Source organism: Sturnira hondurensis, unplaced genomic scaffold (genome assembly GCF_014824575.4).
Source record: "Sturnira hondurensis isolate 20B ecotype Veracruz unplaced genomic scaffold, ASM1482457v3 Scaffold0007222, whole genome shotgun sequence".
NCBI classification, from domain to species: Eukaryota; Metazoa; Chordata; class Mammalia; order Chiroptera; family Phyllostomidae; genus Sturnira; species Sturnira hondurensis.
The window spans coordinates 2,065,180-2,087,991 of NW_028079853.1; the positions used below are offsets into that span (position 1 = coordinate 2,065,180).

General features: G+C 37.2%; 1 protein-coding gene across 4 annotated transcripts in view; it reads left to right on the forward strand.

Annotated features, from left to right (window-relative positions):
• IQCB1 (IQ motif containing B1) overlaps positions 1–22,812 on the forward strand; it is a 58,323-nt gene that overhangs the window by 1,558 nt on the left and 33,953 nt on the right. For 3 of the 4 annotated variants that reach the window (XM_037051519.1, XM_037051518.1, XM_037051521.1), the window contains 6 exons: positions 1,400–1,463; positions 3,351–3,462; positions 3,697–3,859; positions 5,663–5,792; positions 11,912–12,005; positions 16,638–16,737. In XM_037051519.1, the coding sequence (XP_036907414.1) occupies positions 3,363–3,462; positions 3,697–3,859; positions 5,663–5,792; positions 11,912–12,005; positions 16,638–16,737 (587 nt within the window). In that variant the 5' untranslated portion in view covers positions 1,400–1,463; positions 3,351–3,362. The remainder of the gene's footprint in view (positions 1–1,399; positions 1,464–3,350; positions 3,463–3,696; positions 3,860–5,662; positions 5,793–11,911; positions 12,006–16,637; positions 16,738–22,812) is intronic. The other variant, XM_037051520.1, reaches the window with a different exon arrangement.

Here is a 22,812-nt window from a genome sequence, read left to right on the forward strand (position 1 = left end):
CCAGAAGGGCAAGAACAGTGTTTAAGCCTGTTTTAGCTAAAAAGGCTTCCAGCCAGAAACCTGATACTTCCATTTTGTAACAAGGAGAAAAGCAGAGGGTCAAGAAATTGAGTTTTGGAATGCCCAAAGTTCATGTGTTTAATTGTTCTTTCATATTCATTAAGTACCTACCATATGCCAGGTTCTAGTCTAGCTTCTGGGAAGAAGAAGGCAGCCATCAAGGGTAGTCTGAGTTTTGTCCTCATGAAGCTTACCTTCTAGTGTGAATTTTCTAAACATATATTAAAATGAATTATGTTGTACTAGTTCAAAATGAACAAATAGATTAATAAACTAAATAGAGTCCACAAATATGCCCAAGTTGAATTTCAGGTTGCTTCTGTTATATCTGTTCATGACTAATTACCTGTTATGACAGCTATGTGCCTTTGCTCTTTTTCCACAACTGATAACCTCATCTACTTAAAAAAAGTTAGGTTCTTATTTCACACCATTCACAAAAATAACTTGCATGTATGTTGAAGATATATAACAAAACTGGAAAACACTAGGAAAATTAGGAGAGTGTGTGTGTGTGTGTGTGTGTGTGTGTATAACTTATATATATATATATGCTATATATATATATAGCTTTTAGGGTAGAGAGGACCTTTCTAAGCATGACACCAATGGCAGAAGCCATAGAGGAAAAAGATTGTTATACTTGATTGCATAAAATTGTAAAACTATGATAGATCCAACTTCAAGGAAAATTTGTCTTACGAAGTATAAGCATGCATACATAAAGCATACACTCTGAATGACTTCCAATAGAAGGGTGTTTGAATATATGGTAGACCCCCTTTATCCACAGCGGATACATTTCAAGGCCCAAAGTGGATGCCTGCAACCACAAATAGTACTGAACCCTACATATACTATATTTTTACCTATGTATACATTAGTTATAATAAAGTTTATAAATTAGGCATAGTAAGAGATTAACAACAATGACTAATAATAAAATAGAGTAATTGTAACAATAAATTAATAAAAGGTATGTGAATGTGGTCTCTCAAAATGTCTTATGATGTAATCGCCTTTTTACTTAAAGGAAGCACTTTACATCTTCTCTTTGACATACCCAAATTGGCCAGCATCACTATTCTTGTGCTTCAGGTCCATTATTTAGTAAATAGTAAAATAAGGGTTACTTGAATACAAACACTTAAACACCTGACCACGCAATGTCACCACTAAGAAGGCTACTAAGTGACTAATGGGCAGGAAGCATATGGAGACACTGGTAAGGGGATGATTTACATCCAGGACAGAAGGGATGCTGTGAGATTTATCATGCTACTCAAATTGGTATACAACTTAAAAACTGAATTATTCATTTCTGGAATTTTCTCTTTAGTACTTTTGGGCCTCTGTTGACTGTGGATTACTGAAACTGTAGAAAGTGAAACTGGATAAAGCAGGTACTGCTGTATTTTGATTCACTCTTACAGAGGAAGCATAGCATAATGTTGCTGTTGATAAGGATGAGATAATTATATCCACATTCTTGGAAAGTGGCAAGCCTGACATGTTCTGGAGGTTGTGCTGGACTTTCTTGAAAATATTTCCTGAAATTTTGTTTTTTTAATGATTCACATTTTATCTAATAAGGAATGATTTTCGCTGCCTGTATTACAGGCAACTCTGCAATATAAAGGATGGACAGTTATGAAGAATAGTAGTTTAAAAAGTGAGTTAGAAGTAGGTAGTTTGAGGTATGCTTTGTATTATTTACTCTTTTACATGGGAGGGGGAATATTATAAACATTGTAATTAAAACTGCATACTTTGAAGTCAGACTGATAGGAATTTGAATACATGCTGGTGGAGTCATGGCAAGCTTTTTAAGTTCTTTGAGCTTTATTTTACTTATCTGTAAAATGTAGATGATTACAGCTTTATAAACCTGTTTTGGGGATTACATAAGGTATGCATACAAATGCACTTAGCATTGTACATAATAAATATTATATGTTAGCTTCTGTTAATTATAAGTGAAGATTATACTTCTTAGAGTGATCTCTTTGAGCTTTGAATGCTTTAAATTAATTTTTTAAAAGATTTTATTTATTTATTTGTAGAGAGAGGGGAAGGGAGGGAGAAAGAGGGAGAGAAATATCAGTGTGTGGTTGCCTCTCACATTGCCCCCACTGAGGACCTGGTCTGCAACCCAGGTACATGCCCTAACTGGGAATCAAACCCACAACCTTTTGGTTCGCAGCTCATGTTGAATCCACTGAACTACACCAGCTAGGGCTAATTTAAATTATTTTTTATAAATTTTTAGCAACAAATTGGGATGTGGATTTTTTACAAAATTTAAGATAACTGATTTTAGTCATTATGTTTTTATAAACAGGCTTTGATTATCTTGTAGTTACATAACATTTCTGAGTTGTGTGTTGAAGATGCCCAAAACCAAGCCTAGATTCTATGATTTGCAAGGAAGGCTCATAGTTCTCAGTATGTAGCCATATTCATAAGTATGATTTATTATGGTGATGAAAAGATAAAACCAAAATCAGCAAAAGGAAAAGGCCCATGGGGCAAAAAAAATTTAGAGGAAAACAGTTGCAAACTTCCAGCAGTCCTCTCCTGGTAGAGTCACATAGCACATTCTTAATTTCTCCTGCAGTGAGTTGTGACAATATATTGAAGTGTTGTCTGTCAGGGAAGCTCACTGGAAACACAATGACCAGAGTCTTTATTGGAGGATGATCGTGTAGGCATTCTCTGCTAGCATGTACCAGAATTCCAAACTTCAAGAAGGAAAGCAGGCATTCAGCATAAATGATATTGTGTAGACAGAATGAGCCATTCTTATTAGGAAATTGTAGAAACCTCCCGAAATCCAAGTTTCCAGGTACTAGCCAAGGGCCTGATTTGTAAGGACCTTTGAAAAAATAGCAATCTCAGGCCTGTGTTAGCTCTTTTGTGCATAGATGATTCTCCTTTTATTATAAAAGAACATTAATTTCTATCTTAGGATTGTTGTGCAGATTAGAAAGTGTGAATGTAAAGTCTCAGACACAGTTCCTGACTGTGAGTACACAATAAACAATACCTACTGTAGCTATTACAGTGAAGTATAGGGGTCTCTAGCTCCTTAAGAGATACAGGTACACTAGTTAGAAAATCCCATTTCTTGTAAGGAAGAAAAAAAAACCAAACATACTCTTCACTTCTCAAACAAAACAAGCAGAGTTAAGTTTTCATTTATGTTTAAACTATATTCCAAACATTTAGGAAGTAAATATTTGAGGGTATTATATTTGAACTTTATTTTTCCTGATTCTATCAAAATATAGATGATATGAGAAATGAAGCCAACTGGTACAGACCCAAGAATCTTATCTTTAGCTTCCGAAGTTGTAAAAAGTCCTGAGCAGAATGTCCCTGTTGTACTGCTGAAGTTAAAAGGTAAGAAAATCTTTTTGTGATTGGCTAACACTGGTTAAGTAATAAAACAGTTCCATCATGGGTAAAATTTTAGCATTTGTTTTTAGTTTGTTAAGAGAAATCTTAACACTGTGATAAAGCAGTGATTTTTTTATTCTTTTTAATGTATTTTTAGTTATTATTTAACCTATACAAATACAGATAGTCCTTGGGTTTATTAAGTAAAAGTAAGTGTCTTATTTTCTTTTGCCTTAGAAATAATAAACAACACACCTCTAGGAAGCTCAGAGTTGAAGAAAATCAAGCAAGATATATATTGTTATGACCTCATTCGATATTGCCTCTTGGTGCTCAGTCAAGATTATTCTCGAATCCAGGGCGGTTGGGCTACAATTTCCCAGCTGACACAGATATTAAGGTAAAGTGAAGTGTTAAGTCAGCTTGTTCTTGAGGGATATATTGGTAAATTTTTATTTTCAGCAGTTGCCTCTTTTATTCATCTGCCTGACAAGCATTGGCAATCTGTGGTGGATTATGGTTGCACCTTTCCTTCATACTGTGTTGTTGTTCATAACTATATGTTTGTGAATATTTCGCTATCTAAAATGATGCTCCATAAGCTCTCTGAAGATGGCGGTCATATCTTTTGCTCATGATTGAATTCCAAATGCCAGTAGACTATTTATTAACAAAGGAATACCGGAAGAAATTAAGATATAAGCACTGGTTCTATACTGGAACAATTTACAATAGAGATTGCATCACAGTCGTGTGAATGTATCATACAAGGCAGAATGAAACAGGTGCTGAAATGAAAGGCATAAGCAAAAGAGGATAGGAGAACATACTCAGAAGCTATTCATTTCACTTTGTAGTGATTTGGCTATATCAGCTGTATATTCCACTAGGTAACCCAAATCCTGTCAATAAAATGTATAAACAGCATTTTCTAATCAACTGCCATGCTAAAAATTAAGAGAAAAGAGAGAAAAATCTTTTTATTTTTCAAAGAAGTCAATAATATAAACCAAAGAACAAAATGTTTTTGTGTTTTAAAGGAGTCAATATAAACCAGGTGTTCTCAGTGTCTAAGCCACTTTTAATTGAGTAACGAGTGCCCATTACTGAGTGGATCTTGGCTTTGGGAACTGGTTATTCTTAATTTGTTACTAGATGAAAGCTGGATTCAGGTATATTGTTAGAAAACACACTAACACTGTGTATAATATTCTTTTTTCTACTTTGATTTTCAAGATTATTTTCTTAAGTTAATAAAGCCTTATGTCTTTGTTAGATTAGATATGTAAGCTCATGAAAATATTGGTTGATGTGGTCTCTCTTGAGTGGAATCCAATGTTTGTGAATATACAAAAAATAGAATTTCATTTAATGTTCTCAGTCAAAATAGGTATTCTTAAATAATTAACTTTAGGAACCAAAGGCCCTAAAGGGACTTGATCATATGAACCAATATGTGAGCATTGGCCCATTAACTAAAGGAATTGATATGCACAAACAAAAATAAAACATGATACATTGAGCATTAGCTAGTGAAGTCTTTAGCATATTCAGTATGTAGTCACTGCTGCTCATCTTACATCTGCATATTTTGTGGGAAAGCCTCAGATAGCAGTATTGCACATTGGAGTACATATGGAGACCATTTTTGGGTTTCCTCTTCTCATGTAAGGAATATGCAGTCTTTTATTTTGCACATTTTAGGAAAGTAGATCTATTAGAAAGTAGAAGTAGAATTGGTATAAAATTAGAGTGTTTGATTTTCTAATCTGTCCTTTGCAGACTAATCTCACCCAGGTGTTTTTCAGCTATTTGATGTCTAAAATGTATCAGTTAACAGAAATGATACATATGAATTAGACTTTCAAGTTAGTCCTATTTTTAGAGCGTGTGTAGCTCATTCACTGAAAGCTTGCCTAGTTTCTCTTTATTGTGAGTCAAGTGTATTTTGTTTGCTAAAGGGTTGACAAATAGGTTTTTAGGACTTAGGAGTCCTGGCTCCAAGTATAGGCAAACCCTGCATGACTATTACTTTTCCAGGAAGTTATTACATGACTTTCCAGCAAAAGTTCTTTATTGGCTTGACAACCAAAGGAAGATACTAAAAATTCTCATCAAGGCCCAGTGTCTATAGAAGCTTTAGCATTCATTTGAAGTTTATAATTACCACAACCTGAGTCACAAACTTGTGCTCTTATTTCAGCCATTGCTGTGTGGGCTTAGAGCCAGGAGAAGATGCAGAGGAATTTTACAATGAATTGCTTCCATCAGCGGCAGAAAATTTTCTGATTTTGGGGAGGCAGTTGCAAACATGTTTCATCAATGCAGCTAAGGTATGTGTTTATTTAGTGTTTTGTATATTGTAGTCAAAACAGTTTAATTCTTGAGAGGATGTTTTGCGTTATTTCTTGATGTGGACACCAGCCCGCAGTGTCCGAGTCATTATGGATGAAATGAGACCTTCACACAGACTACCGAGTCCTGTGGAGGAAAAGGGTGGGCATGGCTTTTCTCTGAAGGGGAGCCCCCACCACAACAGGCCTTTATTGGATTTCTTGGCTCATTACTTGATGGTCCTCATTTACTATGCACAGGTTTGCTTTAAATGATTACCTTTTACAGAAGACAAAGGAGCCAGTGCCACTAATCACATCACTGAAGAGGGATATTTGCAAATGAAAAGGGCAAAAGTGCTTGAACCAGTTACACTGGTCCTAGGAAGATTTAGCATGTTTTTTTCAGGAAGTTACTTTGCAGTAAATGTTTGCCACAAATCCAAGTGAGGGTGTTTTTGGCAAAAAGCAAGACTCAAAGCGGCCTAGGTACATAGCAGGCCTGATCTCCCACAGGAGAACCTATTCATGGGCGTGGGTCCTGTGCATCTCCCAGTGGGAGCTGGGCCCATGCCTTGCAGAGCAATCTCCTACATCTCCCCCTTTTGTTTTTAGTTAGGACCTCTATAGATCCCACAAAGCTTGCTACTTGCTGGTCTCTCACAAGACCCTGGGAAAATAATTCACAAATGTATCAAAGTACACAGAACATTATTACAATGCATAAGCAACCAGTGGTTCCAAAGACCCACATTCTCAGATTAAGCTCATCAATCATTGTCAGGTGATAATGATTAAATAGATAACATTGAAAGAACTCTGAGGGCCTATTGAGTCAGGGTCAAATAGCTAAAGTGCCTCAAAACTTTGGGGAAACAAACTCATTTCAGGCTTGAACCCTTATCATTTAAATTAATATCAGCGAAGCAGGATTCATAGGATTTTATGCATTCTTTCTTAGGCTTGATTGCCCCGGGGAACCTACCCTTTCCAGGACAGGGCCACACCCACCTCCAGCATTGTTTCAGGTTTGGGTCTGTCAGAGAGTGAGGTAGCCAAGAGATTAGGTGGGAGACAGAATAAGGACTCAGGCTACTTCAAAGCCGAGGCACGAGTGTTTATTACCCTGTTTTTCTACAACTCCCAAGCCCTTCCCTGAAGGCCTCCATGTGATTGAGCCTGTCTTAGGTCACTTCTCCCTTGAGGAATCTTACACGTCATTGGCTAACCAACTAAGCATTGGGGGCCAGGCAGGGTGAAGTAAAAGGAGCAGAGGCAGTGCTCCTGCCAGGAAGATAAGCTTCGTCTCCTCAGTGGCTTATGGTCCCAAGGTTGTTCACTCAGCCTTAGCCATGGTGGGGTTACAGCTCCTGAAACCAGGCAGGGCGGTTCCAAACATCTAATCTCCCCCCTTTTTCTATTGTAAATGCAATTGTAGCTGTTAAGCCTGTGAAACTTACTATTTGCTGTTCCCCAACTCAATCTCAAGAAAACAACCTCTGTATATACATCATAAAGCACAAATAAGGATTAAGACAAAGGAGCATCCAAGGGTTACTGGGACCCAAACTTATAAATTCAGTCCATTAAAACAGTTTTTAGGGTTCAAGCATTGAACACTATTGTTACCGAACAAGGGTGGGGGGGGGCAATACTTGGCCCACCGAGGGATGCCAAAAACTGCTACAGAAAACAGGGGCCCCTCCCAAGGACGATACACTAATATCTATAGGGCTCTTCTGTCCGCCGCCAATTGGAAAGACATCTCTCAATGCCAGAGATTTGTGAAAAGGAAACAAAATGTTTATTTAATGCTATTCAGGCCTAATGCCTTCCTTAAAATATCAGAGTCTTTAAGGGTATACACCTACACACACACACACAGTACTCCCTTCTCCCACTGTCCCAACTCTGGGTACCGTAAATCAGGAAAAGAGCACACGTCCGTTTTTCAGGTCGCTGGCACGTGAGCTGTGTCGCCTGCCTGTCCAGGCAGGATCTCCAATTAATCCAAAGTCATGGGGCACCTTCCACCGGCAAGAGTTCTTTGTACCAAGTCCCAGTCAAAGTCTCTCCTGGTTTCCAGGCCACTCAGCCAAAGGGAGCAGGCCAAAGCTGCGTGGTTCTTCTACCAAAGCCGCACTCCACTGAAAGCCTGCGTCTTTCTTCTTCACCTGGCCGCAGGGATCTCCATTCTGGCAAAGCTGCGTGGTTTTCCCTTTCACCTGGCCAAGAGGAGGTCTGCACTCTGCTGAAACCGCGTGGCTCTCCCTCCTAATGGCTACAGGGGTCTACATCTTCCTAAATAGCGTGGCTCTCCCCCTCACCTGGCCAAGAGGGGGTCCTCACTCTGCTAAAGCCACATGCCTCTCTCGCAGGCACTCTCTCAGAGAAGCAGCCCCAGTTCCAGCCTGGTTCCCTGCCACTCACTTCTCCCTGGCCCAAAACTTGGCCACAGCTATTTAACATATCTATGAAACCAGTTAAAGGTTATAGATATGTTAAATAACCATTCCAGAGGTTAGCTGCAAAACTGTTGCTCTGCAGAACAGCTCTCAATGGCCCTGCTCCATTCATCCCTTCCCCCAACTGACACCTGGGGAGGGGGTGAGTACATCTTAATAATATTTCCTCCAATATTCCTGTACACTTTGCGTTCTGGACACCATTCCAAATCTTTTCTGGGCCCCCCCTTGGCTGCACCCTGTATCACTGTGGGGCACTGAGGGGTTGTTGCCCTCTGCAGGAGGTGCTGGAGCTTCGGCCCCTGTCGTTGGGGCAGGCCCCATCCTCCTCCGTTGGAGGACCCAGGCCCATGAGTAACAACAGTGTGAGTGTCCGTTTTCCTTCTGGTTGTTCGGAGTCCGCTGGATCAACTGGTCTGCCAGTCGATCAATTCTCGGCTTCAGGTAGCAGAGCTTGGTGTCTGTCGCATTCATGATAAGGCTTTACTCTTTCAGCTGGTAGCCAGACAGGACCTGTAGGGATGGAAACACAAGCATACCCTCTTCCCCAAGTTGAGAGGTCTATAGGGCCTTGCCAAGAACCATCTCCCAGCGAATCTCTATATAAAACCTGAGGATAAGATGACTTTGGCTCCCTCTTCTGAAAAGGTTTCTCAATTGGAGTACAGAGTGATTCATCACAATTTAGAAAATTATAGGTAAACAAGGCTAACATAATCAAATTTTGCGGGGGAAGAACTCACAGCTCCCCCTTTGTTTTTTAAGAAGATTTTTAAAAGTATGATGAGCCCGTTCTACAATTGACTGACTGGTTGGATTATAAGGTATTCCTGTTTTATGTTGGATATTCTAACGCTGAAGAAAAACGTAATTAGAATGGGCAAGGTATACAGGGCCATTATCAGTTTTAACTTGCTGAGGCCATCCTAAATGACCAAAGGCCTCAAGCCAATGGGCTTGTATATTTTTAGCATGTAGGGCAGATGCATGTAGGGCACCAGAGTAAGTATCAATAGAGATATGAACGTATTTGAATTTTCCAAAGGGAGTGTAATGAGTAACATCTGTTTGCCAAATTATTTGAGAACTTAGTCCTTGAGGATTAACTCCTATAAATGGGGGTGCCTTGCTAAGGGCTTGGAAGGACAGGGCCCCTGCTATTTCTGCAGGCTGCAATAAGTCTAGCTCCTAGGTTGAGAGTTTTCAAGAAAAGTGGGAAAGATCGGGGGGAGATGCTCTGAGAAAATATAGACAAAAATGGTTGCACGCCAAGGGCCTTCTGTGACTTGATTGACTAACCATTCCCCTCGGGAGCATAGCCAGTTCTTCCCCAAGGAAACAATCAGTGTTTACAGGCACTGAGTTAAAAAATGGTACCTTGTCGCCCTGGCTGGTGTAGCTCAGTAGATTGAGCGCGGGCCTGCGAATCACACGATTGCGGTTCGATTCCCAGTCAGGGCACATGCCTGGGTTGCAGGCCAGTTCCCAGCAGGGGACTCACGAGAAGCAACCATACATTGATATTTCTCTCCCTCTCTTCCCCTCTAGAGATAAATAAATAAAATCTTTAAAAAAAATGGTACCTTGTCTTCCATAGAGAAGGGCTAGTTCTCCACGGGAGACAGTATACCCACATTTCAGTTTTACAATAAAGGTCACGGCTCTGGCATAAACAAGGAGGATTCTTAATTTTCTTTAACACGTCACCCTCCCCATCCCACTTACAGCATGCTTTAGATTGACAAATTTATGAATACATTCACAACTTTCAGAAACAGTTTTTTCTCTATAGGCAAATACATTTACTTTTTTAAAATTGGAATTTTGACCTGTTTCGTTTCCAACCTGGGCCTGTTCACCCCTTCTCAGGCAACCTGGTGTCCCCCCACCACTCCTGGGAAGTCACCATATTGATGCTGAACTTACTGCAGACATCTGAACAGCATTAGCGCACTACAGCCCAGAACTCCTGGGCTCAAGCAATTCTCCTGCCTCCGCCTCCCAAGTAGCTGGGACTACAGGTGCACCAGTGCCCCTGGCTGGTTGCAACTTCGAGGAGGGCGTGTCAGGTGCAGGGAAGGTCTCCCCCAGCACATACCAGGGAAAAAGGGAGGGGAGGGAAACCAATCTTCTCTCTGGGCAGCCCAGCAGGGGGACCCAGCCCTCACTCCACTGGCCACCAGCATGCACACGGGTGAGCAGCTGCAACCATGCTGTGAGCTGGTGCATGCACCCGTGCTGCTGAGAGCTCACTAGGCAGGCTGTGAGATTAGCAGCAGCTGGCACGAACCTCAAGAAGGGCCCAGCTAGTGCGCATCTGTCCCTTCCCTTCACTCCCAAAACTAAAGATCCCTAATCTAGGAGACATTCAGCAGCCCCAAATGCTGCTGGACCTAAAACATTGCTGTTGTTCTTTAGAGATCTGTCCCCCATGGTTGAGGATTCACAGAAACCTTCGAAGAAATTTTTTAACAAATAAAAGAACCTTTTTCTGAAATTCCTCCCACCACAAGCATGGCGATTATAAAACCAGTTTCGATTTTCCTTTCTCTCCACCTGCACCTTTAAATCCTTGTACAGGCAGACAGAGGGAAAAGGCAAAACTGCAGGGGCCACAAGAGATGGCTTAAAAGAAAGAATTTGCTGAGATTCATGTAAATTGTCCTGTAACTAGTTGATGTTTTTAAAACTGATTAAAGGGAAAATCTTTGCTCTCTTTCTCCCAAGCCTAGACCTACTTTGGGGTTGCCTCCAGGCAAAAGCTTGGGAGAGAGAGCAAGGCTCCTGCTTACTAAAGAAGGTAAGTTGTAAAGCAGTCACAAGATAGAGTGACCCAGGAAGAAAGCACTTATCCTCTGTAATCCGACACACCCTATGACACTCCGGAACAGCACTCAGAGTGTCAGCCCTTACCTGGGCTGATGCCGATGCGTGCGAACTCCCACCAAGTTGGTGTGTCATCCAAAATGATGATGGCTCGTGGCCTCTGGGTCCCTCCCTGTTTGTGGGTGCCAGATGACGCGGATGCCAGCCCAAGTGCTAGCAGAAGCATACTGTGTGACTTTGAAGAACCTGCCTTAGCACTCAACTTTGAGCAGCACTTGTAGACATTTATTTCTATGGCATTTTTTAAAACATACCTTCTACTTAAATTTTTAATTGAATTTATTGGGGTGACATTGGTTAATAAAATTGTACAGGTTTTAGGTGTACAATTCTTTAATACATCATTTCCATATTGCATTGTGTGTTCAGTACCCAAAGTCAAGTCTCCTTCCATGACCAATCATCCTCCTTAACTCTCCTCTACCTCCCCCAACCCCTCTCCCTCTGGCAGTCACCATACTGTTGTCTATATCCCTTCTACTTAAGCTCCACAGGTGATTCTCATGCCTAGCTAGTGCAGTTTGTATACTATCATTGTCTTATTTGACCTCCGGGTAACAACAATTTCTAGTAAGTAGAATAGGTATTACTGGCCTGTAAGCACAGGTTTTATTACAAAAGTAATGGCTTCAAGATTACGTAGCTCATAAGCAGTTGTTAGATCCAGAAACCACACCCTCTAATTCTTTAGAAAGAAGTTGCACTTTCTCTTTTAAATAAAGCAATTATAGAAAAGTCAATTGTTTTTTTTCTTTTGTATGTATTAAGGGTGAAGAAAAAGATGAATTACTACACTTTTTCCAAATTGTGACTGATTCTCTCTTCTGGCTGGTGGGAGGCCATGTTCAACTTATCCAAAATGGTAAGACAAAAAATATTTAATGTAACTGAAAGTCATTATAAACTCATCTGCTAACAGTTTGATTTTTTTCTAAAAAAAATTTATACCTTATAACTATACACATAACCATAGTTAAGTGAACCCATGTTGAAATAATCCCACATACAAGAAAATGAGAACCCATTCAGACATTCCAGCTTTAAATAGCCAGCATTGACAATGTGAATATTATATTAAGGGACTTGCAAAAATACAACTTTTTCCTGAGCTTTTTCTATTTAGCAAATCCAAGATGAGCATTAATGATAATTTTAATAATTTAGTCTAGAAAGGAAATGTTTTAAGTTTCAAAGATTACAATTGTATTTTAGACTTAGTATGAAAGAAATCCCTGTGTACATAGTAGATATAATTTAACTCATAGACTAACTATTCATATAAAGTAAGCTTTTATATAATGACATTTTAATTTGAAAGTTATAGGATATTTCTACACTTAGATTGAGAACTATATATGTTAGTATTATATTATGTTTTCTTAATGCTGAAAAATAATCCTTGATGATTATTATGGCAGGATTTCCATCTTCTTGAAAGATTTATTGTGAGGTGAATAGAACTATATAAGCACAACATAAGAACATTGATATATTTTAGAAATTGAAATTTAAACTGTATTTCTATTTTTAATTTATTTTTTCTTTTAGAATTATTCACACATATAATTTGAAGGGAAAATAGTTCGTAAGGATTATTAAACAAAAAACACAATCTATGGTCTTCTTGGCTTACTCCATTTTCCATTTTCCAAGCCAACTGTTTATACTTTCAGTTAGTATAACTAATACTCCTGGTAGTTATATTCCTACAGAGCTAAGGAACATGTTTAGATGCTTTTTTTTGGAGAAACAAAAACAAAAATGTTATCTACTCATTTCTCATTATGGCATGAATATTATAAAGTCTCCAATTTAAAGAACTTCTTTTAAAGATTTTCTGTCTGTATCTCCTCTTTTTTTTAAAGATTTTATTTATTTATCTTTAGAAGGGAAGGGAAGGAGAGAAATATCAATGTATGGTTGCCTCTCGTGAGTCCCCTGCTGGGAACTGGCCTGCAACCCAGGCATGTGCCCTGATGGGGAATGGAACCACGATCGCCTGGTTCGCAGGCCCGCGCTCAATCCACTGAGCTACACCAGCCAGGGCCAATTTAAAGAACTTTTACCAAAAATATAATATAAAGTACTTAGACTCACTATGGTGGGATGTAAAAAACCTCGTAAAAACAGAGACAGCAAGAGAGAATACTTGACTAATTTAAAACATAGGCCATATTATTTTTTAAAAATAATAACTATAACAAAATGACTATAACTCAGATTTGTAGATTTAAAATATCAATAAAATAGGTATTAAAACTAAATTAAGCAATTGTGAAGTTCAGATGCAAAAATAAGGTACAAAATTGGAGTCTTCAGTAACCTTTCTTGTCTAACAAGAGTCAGCTGCTTGGAGAAATGGCTGGCTATAGGTCCTGAGTAGAAACTATGCAAGGTAAACCTGAAGTACCTGGAATACCAGGTAGAAAGGAAGCAATCAAAATCTATTAGAATTCTGTGAAGAATTCAGGAGCCAAAATAAGGAAGCTTCTACTAGTCAAAAATGGGAAATTTGAACAGATCAGGATAATAACTACAGTTGATTGAAACACATCAAATATAGTGAGACATTTTAAAAATTACCATTAGAGTCTACTAGGGAACCAGTTCATTTTGGTAAGTGGAGACACCAGCATTTATCTTGCCTTTTTCTTACATATTGATGAGGAGAAATTTCTCTTTGTAAAGTATTCTAACTAATAAGTCGAAAAGGAATGGTGACTAGAACTATTTTGCAACCCTTAGTGAATTAATAGATTTAGAAATTAATCATTTGTCACTGTCTACATCTCAAAAAGAGGTACAACCAGAAACTAAGTGCCTCTTAATGGCTCATTATAACCTCACATATGAAATGTATATGACAAAAATTCAAACATGCATCTTTTCGATCCTCTAGCTCAACTATTAATTTATAGAAGGTGAAACAAATTATACCCCAGAAATGCAACTATCAAAAACAGACTGTGGGAAGCTCATAGAACAATTGACAGTTTCACCAACAAATCCATTTGAAGGGAAATAAAAGGGTAGAGGAGGAATCCACAGATTAAAAGAAATTGAAATATAGTTAGTTGCAATGTATGGTATCTTAGATCTTAATTCAAGCAAACTTTTCAAAATTCACAAAACAATTGGTAATTGGAACACTTAAGTCAAAAAGTTGACTTAAATAAAGAAATATACAGAAGTGTTAGTTTTTGTTTTGGGGACTAAATTGTTATCTGACTACACTTGTAAAACAAAATAGGGTAAACAGTATAAAAATAAAATGACAAATTAGCATGATTTTTTCCAATATAAAAAAGATAAATTAATATGCACAGTATACAAGGTCTGTCTAGAAGGTATTCAGCCATGTAATATGAAAAATAGAGGCATCTATTGAAGGAGATATAGGAAACATTATACATAGGACAGTGATGCCTCAGTCCCCTTCACAGTAGGCACCTTGGGACCTCACACAGTTCTCTCAGTCGCCATCAGCTGCCCCATCAAATATTGCTGAATCTCGCTGATGGTCGGAAATCTTATTCCTTTCAAAGGTGATTTTAGTTTTGGGAAAAGTCAGAAATCGCAGGACACCAAGTCTGGGCTGTAGTGGGGCTGAGTCACCTGAGCAATTTGATGTTTTGCCAAAAACCTTAGCATGAGACATGATACATGAGCAGGTGCGTTGTTGTGATGAAGCTGCAATTACTAGTTGCTCACAGCTGTGGCCTTCAGAATCCTCTGAATAGTTTCCACAGAGGAATGTTGCAGTCTAATGCAAAATGTGGTGCAGATTCATTGCTCTACTTGCTCAGTCATTTTGAATGCAATGGCCACACAGTACACATACTCACTCACTGGCACCTATCACCCAATGAACTAGTATAGTGAAGTTGTCATCACTCACGCATGTGCATTCTAGTCCACTGTCCTTGGCTACCAGGTTACATCAGTGTGGTACAAACTGTTCTCATTATGTTAGCAATGGCTGGATTTTTTCTGGACAGACCTCATATACTACATGATTTCAGTAAATTCAAAGTTAATTAAAGAGTGAATAAGCCCTGGCTGGTGTAGCTCACTGGATTGAGCGCAGGCCTGTGAAGCAAAGGATTGCGGTTCGATTCCCAGTCAGGGCACATGCCTAAGTTTCAGGCCAGTTCCCAGTGGGGAACACGTGAGAGGCAACCACACATTGATATTTCTCTCTCTCCTTCCTTTCCCCTCTCTCTGAAAATAAATAAATAAAATATTTAACAAAAAAGAGTTAATAAAACATCTTCCAGTAGGTAAAAATGGAGTGATATACTTATCTCAGCTACTTAAAAGAATTTTTTTTTACTATTGAAGTCTTAGAAAATAAGCCATAGAAATATTTAATTGAAGTGAAATTGTTTTTTGAAGTTGTTAATTGTTTTTAAAGTTACACCTAGTGAAATATTGAAATATAGTCTATGTAAACAGACATGAAGAACACTAGTCAATATGTGAAAGAAATCAAATATGTTCCCTCTGGAGATAGAAAGAGGAAAGGAGTTAGTTTTGTAGAAACTAGGGGAGTGTTCACAGAGGTTCCTTGCCACATAACTGATTCTGTCTTAGTTAAAATTCTGATTAGTTAGTAGAGAAGGAAATAGAAACTGAGATTTATTGGAAACCTACCCTGTTCTAGGACATTTTACAGTAGTCTGTGAGACAACTGCTGTTTCTAGTGAAGAAATGAATATTTCCAGAGGTTAAACAACTTGGCAGTAAGCATTCAATGCTAGGTCTTCATAATTGGCTCCTGAGACCCTAAAAATTATTAACCAATAAAAGCAAATGTTATTTTGTACTTAATGATTATATTATTTTTTAAAACAAAATGTTAGCAAGCTTGATACATTTTATAACAGTTAAATTTTTTAAGGATGTGATTATATTCATATGTACCATTTTCATAGTTTCTCTTCACACAAAATTGATTTTATTCACTGAAATTCACTATTAGAAAAAGATTCTATTTTAAGATATATTTTATTTAAAGGGAGATAAAAGATTCTTAGCTTGGTGTTTGTGGATGCTCTATAACTATTTAGCATAACTGTTCATAGAAATGGAGTGACTGCCGTGGTCATTGTGGCTCCATTGGTTGGTGCATTGTCCTATAGCCTGATGTGTCGTGGGTTTGATTCCGGGTTAGGGCACATGCCTGGGTTGTGTTTGGTCCCCAGTTGGGGCACTTGGGGGAGGTGGCCAATCAATGTTTTATCACATCAGTGTTTCTCTCCCTGTCTCTAAAATTGGTGCGCATGTCCTTGAGTAAGGATTTAAAAAATGAAATCTCTTATTTATGGTTATTGAAATTGCCTGTCTCAAAAATTTTCTTTATTGTTAAGTGTACACAGGCAGGAAGTTCATCAGAAATAGTCATACTTTGATTTAGTTTGGAAAGGACAAGTAAATCTCAATTGTGTCATCATAGAATCTTTGTTTTAATTTTTCTTTTTCTCTCTTACTTTAGTACTACAAAGTGATCATTTCTTGCACTTACTGCAAACTGATAATGTTCAAATAGGATCTACAGTCATGACTATGGTACAGAACATACTACACATCAACAGGTGACTTGGTTTTACAAAATATTTATAATTTTTATTTTAGATTAGAAGCATTACCAGTTTATTCCAGTTTTGCTGAAATTATTTGCATGTGTATTGTACATGACACTTATTACCAGTCTTTTAGAAAAATAAATATAAAATACATTGAAACACTAAAAATTTATTATTAAATTGCCATCTTATTTGAGAGTTTAAGATTTTATTCCAGATCTTTCACTTAGTGAAGAAAAATTACTTTTCATTTGTAAAGTAAAATTTTAAGATCACAGAATGCTTAGCATTGTGCAGGGTGCTGTAGAAGGGCATAAGAGAAGCAATAAGCAGTCTCCCAAGTTAAAATGGAATTCACAGCATATGCAGTTGAAATAATTGATTTTTTTCAGTTCAGTATGGATTTATTAAGCATCTATGTGCCCAGTGTGTGTCTGTTGTTGGACTTACAAAATTAAGATATAAGCCTTGTCTTGAGGTAGCTTACAATATAGTGGAAGAGACCAGCACATGAACATATTATATTACAGTGTATTAAGTTACGATGTTAAAGGTATGCACAAGTGTTTGGTTAGAGGAGATTCTAACCTAAATTCAGGGGCGATGGTTGCTGAAGAAGGTAACACCTGAGATGAAACTTTAAGAATGAGAAATTAGCTAACAAGGAAGAAAAAAACACCAGTATGTCTAGTCAGATGTAACAACATAAGCAAATGCACAGAGATAAGTAAAAACATACCGAGGGTGAAGAGTAGGAACAGTTCATTGTTGCTGGCATTTAAAATTTGGTATGTGGAGGTGGCTAGCAAGTTCTGCAGAGACTTAAATCATGGAGAGTGTATATGCTGTGTTAAGGGCACTAGTCTTATTCTGTAGGAAATGGGGACCATTGAAAGATTTTTAAAGTGGATAAAAATGGTCAGATTACATTTCACTTATGTCACTCTGGTCACTGTGGAGGAAAGATTTAATGAATAAAATCATCAGGATTTCACTTCCACTTGGGATCAGGATGGAATAATAGAATGGATTTACTGGGGTTGGGGGGACACCAGGTAAAACATGAAAAAACAGTTTTTAAGAGACTGGACTTCAGTCAGTGAAAGGAACTAAGCCCTGAGAAAAAGGAGTGAACAAATTACTGCAAGGAGGGGTATCCCAGCCAGGCTGAGTTGAAGAGACAGAGCTGAGAGTCTGGGGAAAACAAAATGGCTAGAGTTTGTAAGACAGAGTATCATAGAAGAGCGAGCCACATAGAGAGATAACTCTAGACATCTTCAGAGAGTTCCCTTCCAATATTCAGCACATGTGTTCTAGGACACTACCCAATGTAAGGAAAAACCATCCAAAAAGGTTTAAAAGGACAGTATCAGAAGGTCACACAGAGCCAAGCATACTGCCTGATTCCAAATCTGGAGCCAAACTGGAAAATCTCATGAATTATGGACCATTGCGTAGAGTACTCAAGAAGATTTTACCTTGGTAGTGGGGGATAATTATCACTAGACTGAGCACTATTCTGGACCATCCAAACAAAATAAACTCAGGACCCAAAAAGATCAAATTATTTTCAATTAATTTAACTGCATCTTATTGTTGAAATTGCCTACTTCTTAAAATCTTATTTATTGTAAAGTACACAGGGCAGGAAATTTTGCAGAAATGGTAATGCTTTGATTTGACTTCAGAAGAATGAGGGAGTCCCACTTGTGCCATCAGAGAATCTTTGCTTTAATCTCTCTTCCTGTAGAAGAGCAGGTGATCATTTCTTACAGTCACTGCAAACTAATGATGTTCAGATAGAATCTACAATTACAATTATGCTATAAAACAATACAGATCAGCAGGTGACTTGGTTTTACAAAACATTACTGTGTTTTTTATTTTGTTTTGTCAGAATTATTACCAGTTTTGCTAAAATAGCTCTTGAAAATCTCTAACTGAAAGAAAACTTAAAATATTTTTAGTAATATAAAAATATCTAGCATCCAATGAGATAAAATTTGTACAAGTACCAGGCATACCAACAAGCAGGACAACAGAACACCTAATGAGAAGACTGAGTTGATCAAGACTAACATATGAGCAGGCAAGGACATTAGAATAGGTATTATAGCTATGTTCCATTTGTTCAAGATGTTTCATAGAGACATATATAAGACCCAAAATGAGATGAAAATACACTGGATTGTGTTAATAGCAGATTAATAGGGAAGAAGATTAGTGGATTTGAAGACGTAGCAGTAGAAACTATCCAAAATGAAATGGAGAAAAGTAATCAAAAAATAGGAAGGAAAAAGGGAGGGAACATCATTGATCTGTAGTACTACTTCAAACAGCTTTATATGGTATAATCAGAGGATCTAAAAGAGATAGTAGAGCCCTGGCTGGCATAGCTCAGTGGATTGAGCACAGGCCTGCGAACCAGAGGATCGCAGTTCAATTCCCAGTCAGGGCACATGCCTGGGTTGCAGGCCAGTTCCCTGCAGGCCATCTCCCAGCAGGGAACGCACGAAAGGCAACCATACATTGATCTCTCCCTCTCTCCTTCCCCTGTAAAGATAAATAAATAAATAAAATCTTAAAAAAAGAGAGAGAGTAGAGTCAGAAGAAAATATTCAAAGGAATGGTTGCTGAAAATTTTTCAGATTTGATGAAAGCTATAATCTTGCACTCAAGAAGCTCATGAAACCCCAAAGACAAATAAATGTGAAGAAAATTCTACACCAAGGCATGTTGTAACCAAAGTGTTTAAACTGTGAAAAGAGAAAATATTAAAAGCAGCCAGAGGGAAAAGGGTATATCATATACAGAGGAATGAAGATGAAGAATTACAGTAACATTTTTATCAGAAACAATGCAAGAAAAAGATAGTTGAGCAACATTTGTATATCTTTTAAAATTTTTTTATAAACATATAATTGACATGCAATATCATTAATGTCAAGTGTACAACAGAGATTGGACATTTGTATACCTTACAGTGTAATCACGGTGATCAGTCTAGTAACCAACTGTCACTGTGCAAAGTTATTGTATATTACTGACATATTCCCTGTACTGTACACTACATCCCTGTGGCTTATTCATTTTTTAACTGCATGTAGAGCAACATTTTTAAAATACTGAAAGAAAATACTGTCAAGCTAAAATTTTATCCTCTGTGAAAATATGTTTACATAAAGGTGGAATATTTTTTTCAGAAATCAGCAACAGACCCACACTTAAAGAAAAGTTTAAGTAAGTCCTTCAGCCAGAAGGAAAGTAGGTTTACACAAAAATAAAGAATATCAGAAATGGTATTTATAGGTAACTGGTGAAGATTATTTTTATTATAATATATAATAACATAACATTTGCTCACATAAAAATGGTAATGTATTTGGGGTTTCATAACATGTGTTAGTAAAGTGTATTATAACAGTAGCATAAATGCTGGAAGGAGAGAAATGGAAGCATGCAGTTTACTATATGCTTAAAAGTAAAAGGATGAAAAAAGATATACCATGATAACACTATTCAAAAGATAGCCAGAATGCCTACATTAATATCAGAAGAAGTTAGTTTCACAGTAAAGAATATTATTAGTGATAAAGTTATTTCATAATAATAAAGAACTCAATTCATCAAGAAAAAATTTATTGACCTAATAGCAGAGCTTCAAAATACACTAAAAAAATTGATAGAACTTCAAGGATGAATAGACACATGTGCAGTTAAAATGAAAGATGTCAGTATACCCCTCTTGATAGTTGATAGAATAAGAAGAGAAAAATTTATTATGACTGCAGAAGATTTAAACAACAATATTAATTAACTTGACTTGATTGACATTGTCAAAAACTACCAAACAACAGTGAATGCCTACTTTCAAATACAAATAAACATTAACAAAGGTAGACAATTTCGGGGAGCCATAAAACAAGTCCCAATAAATATAAAAGTATTTAACTCATACTGTCCTCAATGGCATTAAAATGGAAATTAACACCAAGAAAATCTCTAAAAAAAAATCCCCAAACATTTGAGAAATAGTAATGCAATAACCCAATGGACAAAGAAGAAATCAGAAATTAAGTTAGAAATTATTTTTAAATGAATGGAAGTGAAAACACAACATGTCCACATTTGGGGGGATGCATCTAAATCAAATCAGGACTTTATCCCAGGAATTCAGGACTAGCGTAACAGTATAAAGTCAGTGGAAAAATTTATATCACTTAGCCCTGGATGGTGTAGCTCAGTGGATTGAGTGCGGGCCTTGCGAACCAGAGTATCGCGGTTCAATTCCCAGTCAGGGCACATGCCTGGGTTGCAGGCCAGTTCCCTGCAGGGGACCCATGAGAGGCAACCATACATTGATATTTCTCTCCCTCTCTCCTTCCCTTCCCCTCTAAAGATAGATAGATAAAATCTTTAAAAAAAATTTATATCACTTATACCACTAAACCGCTGTATTGGAAAAGAAAAGTCACAAATCATTGACCTTGGCTTCTACTTTAAGAAACTAAGAAAAGGGGGACTTAAAGCAAGCACAAGAAAGAAAATAATAAAAATCAAAGAAGAAATGAAATAGTAATCAAAAAATTCGAGAAAATCAGTGAAACTATAAACTGGTTCTTTGAGATCTACAAAATTAATAACCTGTGATTTCACCCCAAGACTGATCATGGGGTGAAAGAGAGAATGCAAACTGCCAATATCAGGAATTTGAGATAAGATGATAGAGTTTATAGATATTGAAAGTACAAGGGAATAACATGAACAACTTCGTCTAGATGAAACAGACAAGTTAGTTGGAAAACACAAACTACCAAAACTCATCAAGAGACCATAGATAACCTGAATATCCCTATTACTAAAAAAAATTGAATTTGTAACTGAAACAAAATCCACAAAAATAACTCTAGGACTAGACAGTTTCTTCACTGATAAATTTTAAACATGTAGGAACTAAATACTTATAAACAAACTCTTCCAGGAAGTTGAAGGGGAGGAAATACTTCTAAAATCATTATATGAGGTCAGCAACACCTTGATACCAAAACCAGACAAAGACATGAGAAAACTACTCATCAATATATTCAAGAACAAAGATGCAGAATATTATAAACAAAAATTTAACAAGTTGAATCTAACTATATTAAAAAGTGAATACAACTTGAATAAATTGGGTTTACCCCAGGAATTCAGGACTAGTGTAATATTCTAAAGTAAATCAATATAATCCATCATAGTAGCCAAAAAAGGAAAAACACCATATTAGTAGATACAGAAGTATTTGATACAATTCAACATCTATTCCTGATTTTTGAAAAAAGAAAAACTGCAAAGAACCAGCCCTTGGTCTCATTGATGTTTTCTATTTTTTTTTAGACTCTATTTTATTTATTTCTGGTCAGATCTTTATTATTTCCTTTCTTCTATTCACTTTGCACTTTGTTGTTCTTTTTCTAGTTCCTTCTAGGTTGTTTACTTGAGGTTTTTCTTGTTTCTTAAAATAGGCCTATAATGCTATGAATTTCCCTATTAGGACTGCTTTTGTTGTGTTTCATGTTTTAGGTTATTGTGTTCTTGTTTTTATTTATTTCAAAGTATCTCTTGATTTTTTCTTTTATTTCATTTTAAACCCAATCATTGTTTAGTAACATGTTATTTAGCATCCACATCTTTGTATGTTTTTCTGTTTTTTTTTCTTGATTGATTTCTAGTTTCATAGCGTTATGGTCAGAGGAGATGCTTGATATGATTTCAGTCTTAAATGTATTGAGACTTGTTTTGTGGTCTGACATGTGGTCTATGCTATAAAATGTTTCACGTGCACTTAAAAAATGTATATGCTCCTACTTTGGGGTGAAATGCTCTGAAGATATAAATTAAATCTATTGCCTCTATTGTGTCATTTAAAGCAGCTGTTTTCTTGTTTCTTTTCTTTTTTGGTTTTTTTTGTTTTTTGGTTTTATTTAATTTATATTTTAGAGAAGGGAAGGGAGAGAGAAAGAGGGAGAGAAACATCAATGTGTGGTTGCCTCTCATGTGCCCCCTACTGGGGACCTGGCCCACAACCCAGTCATGTGTCCTAGA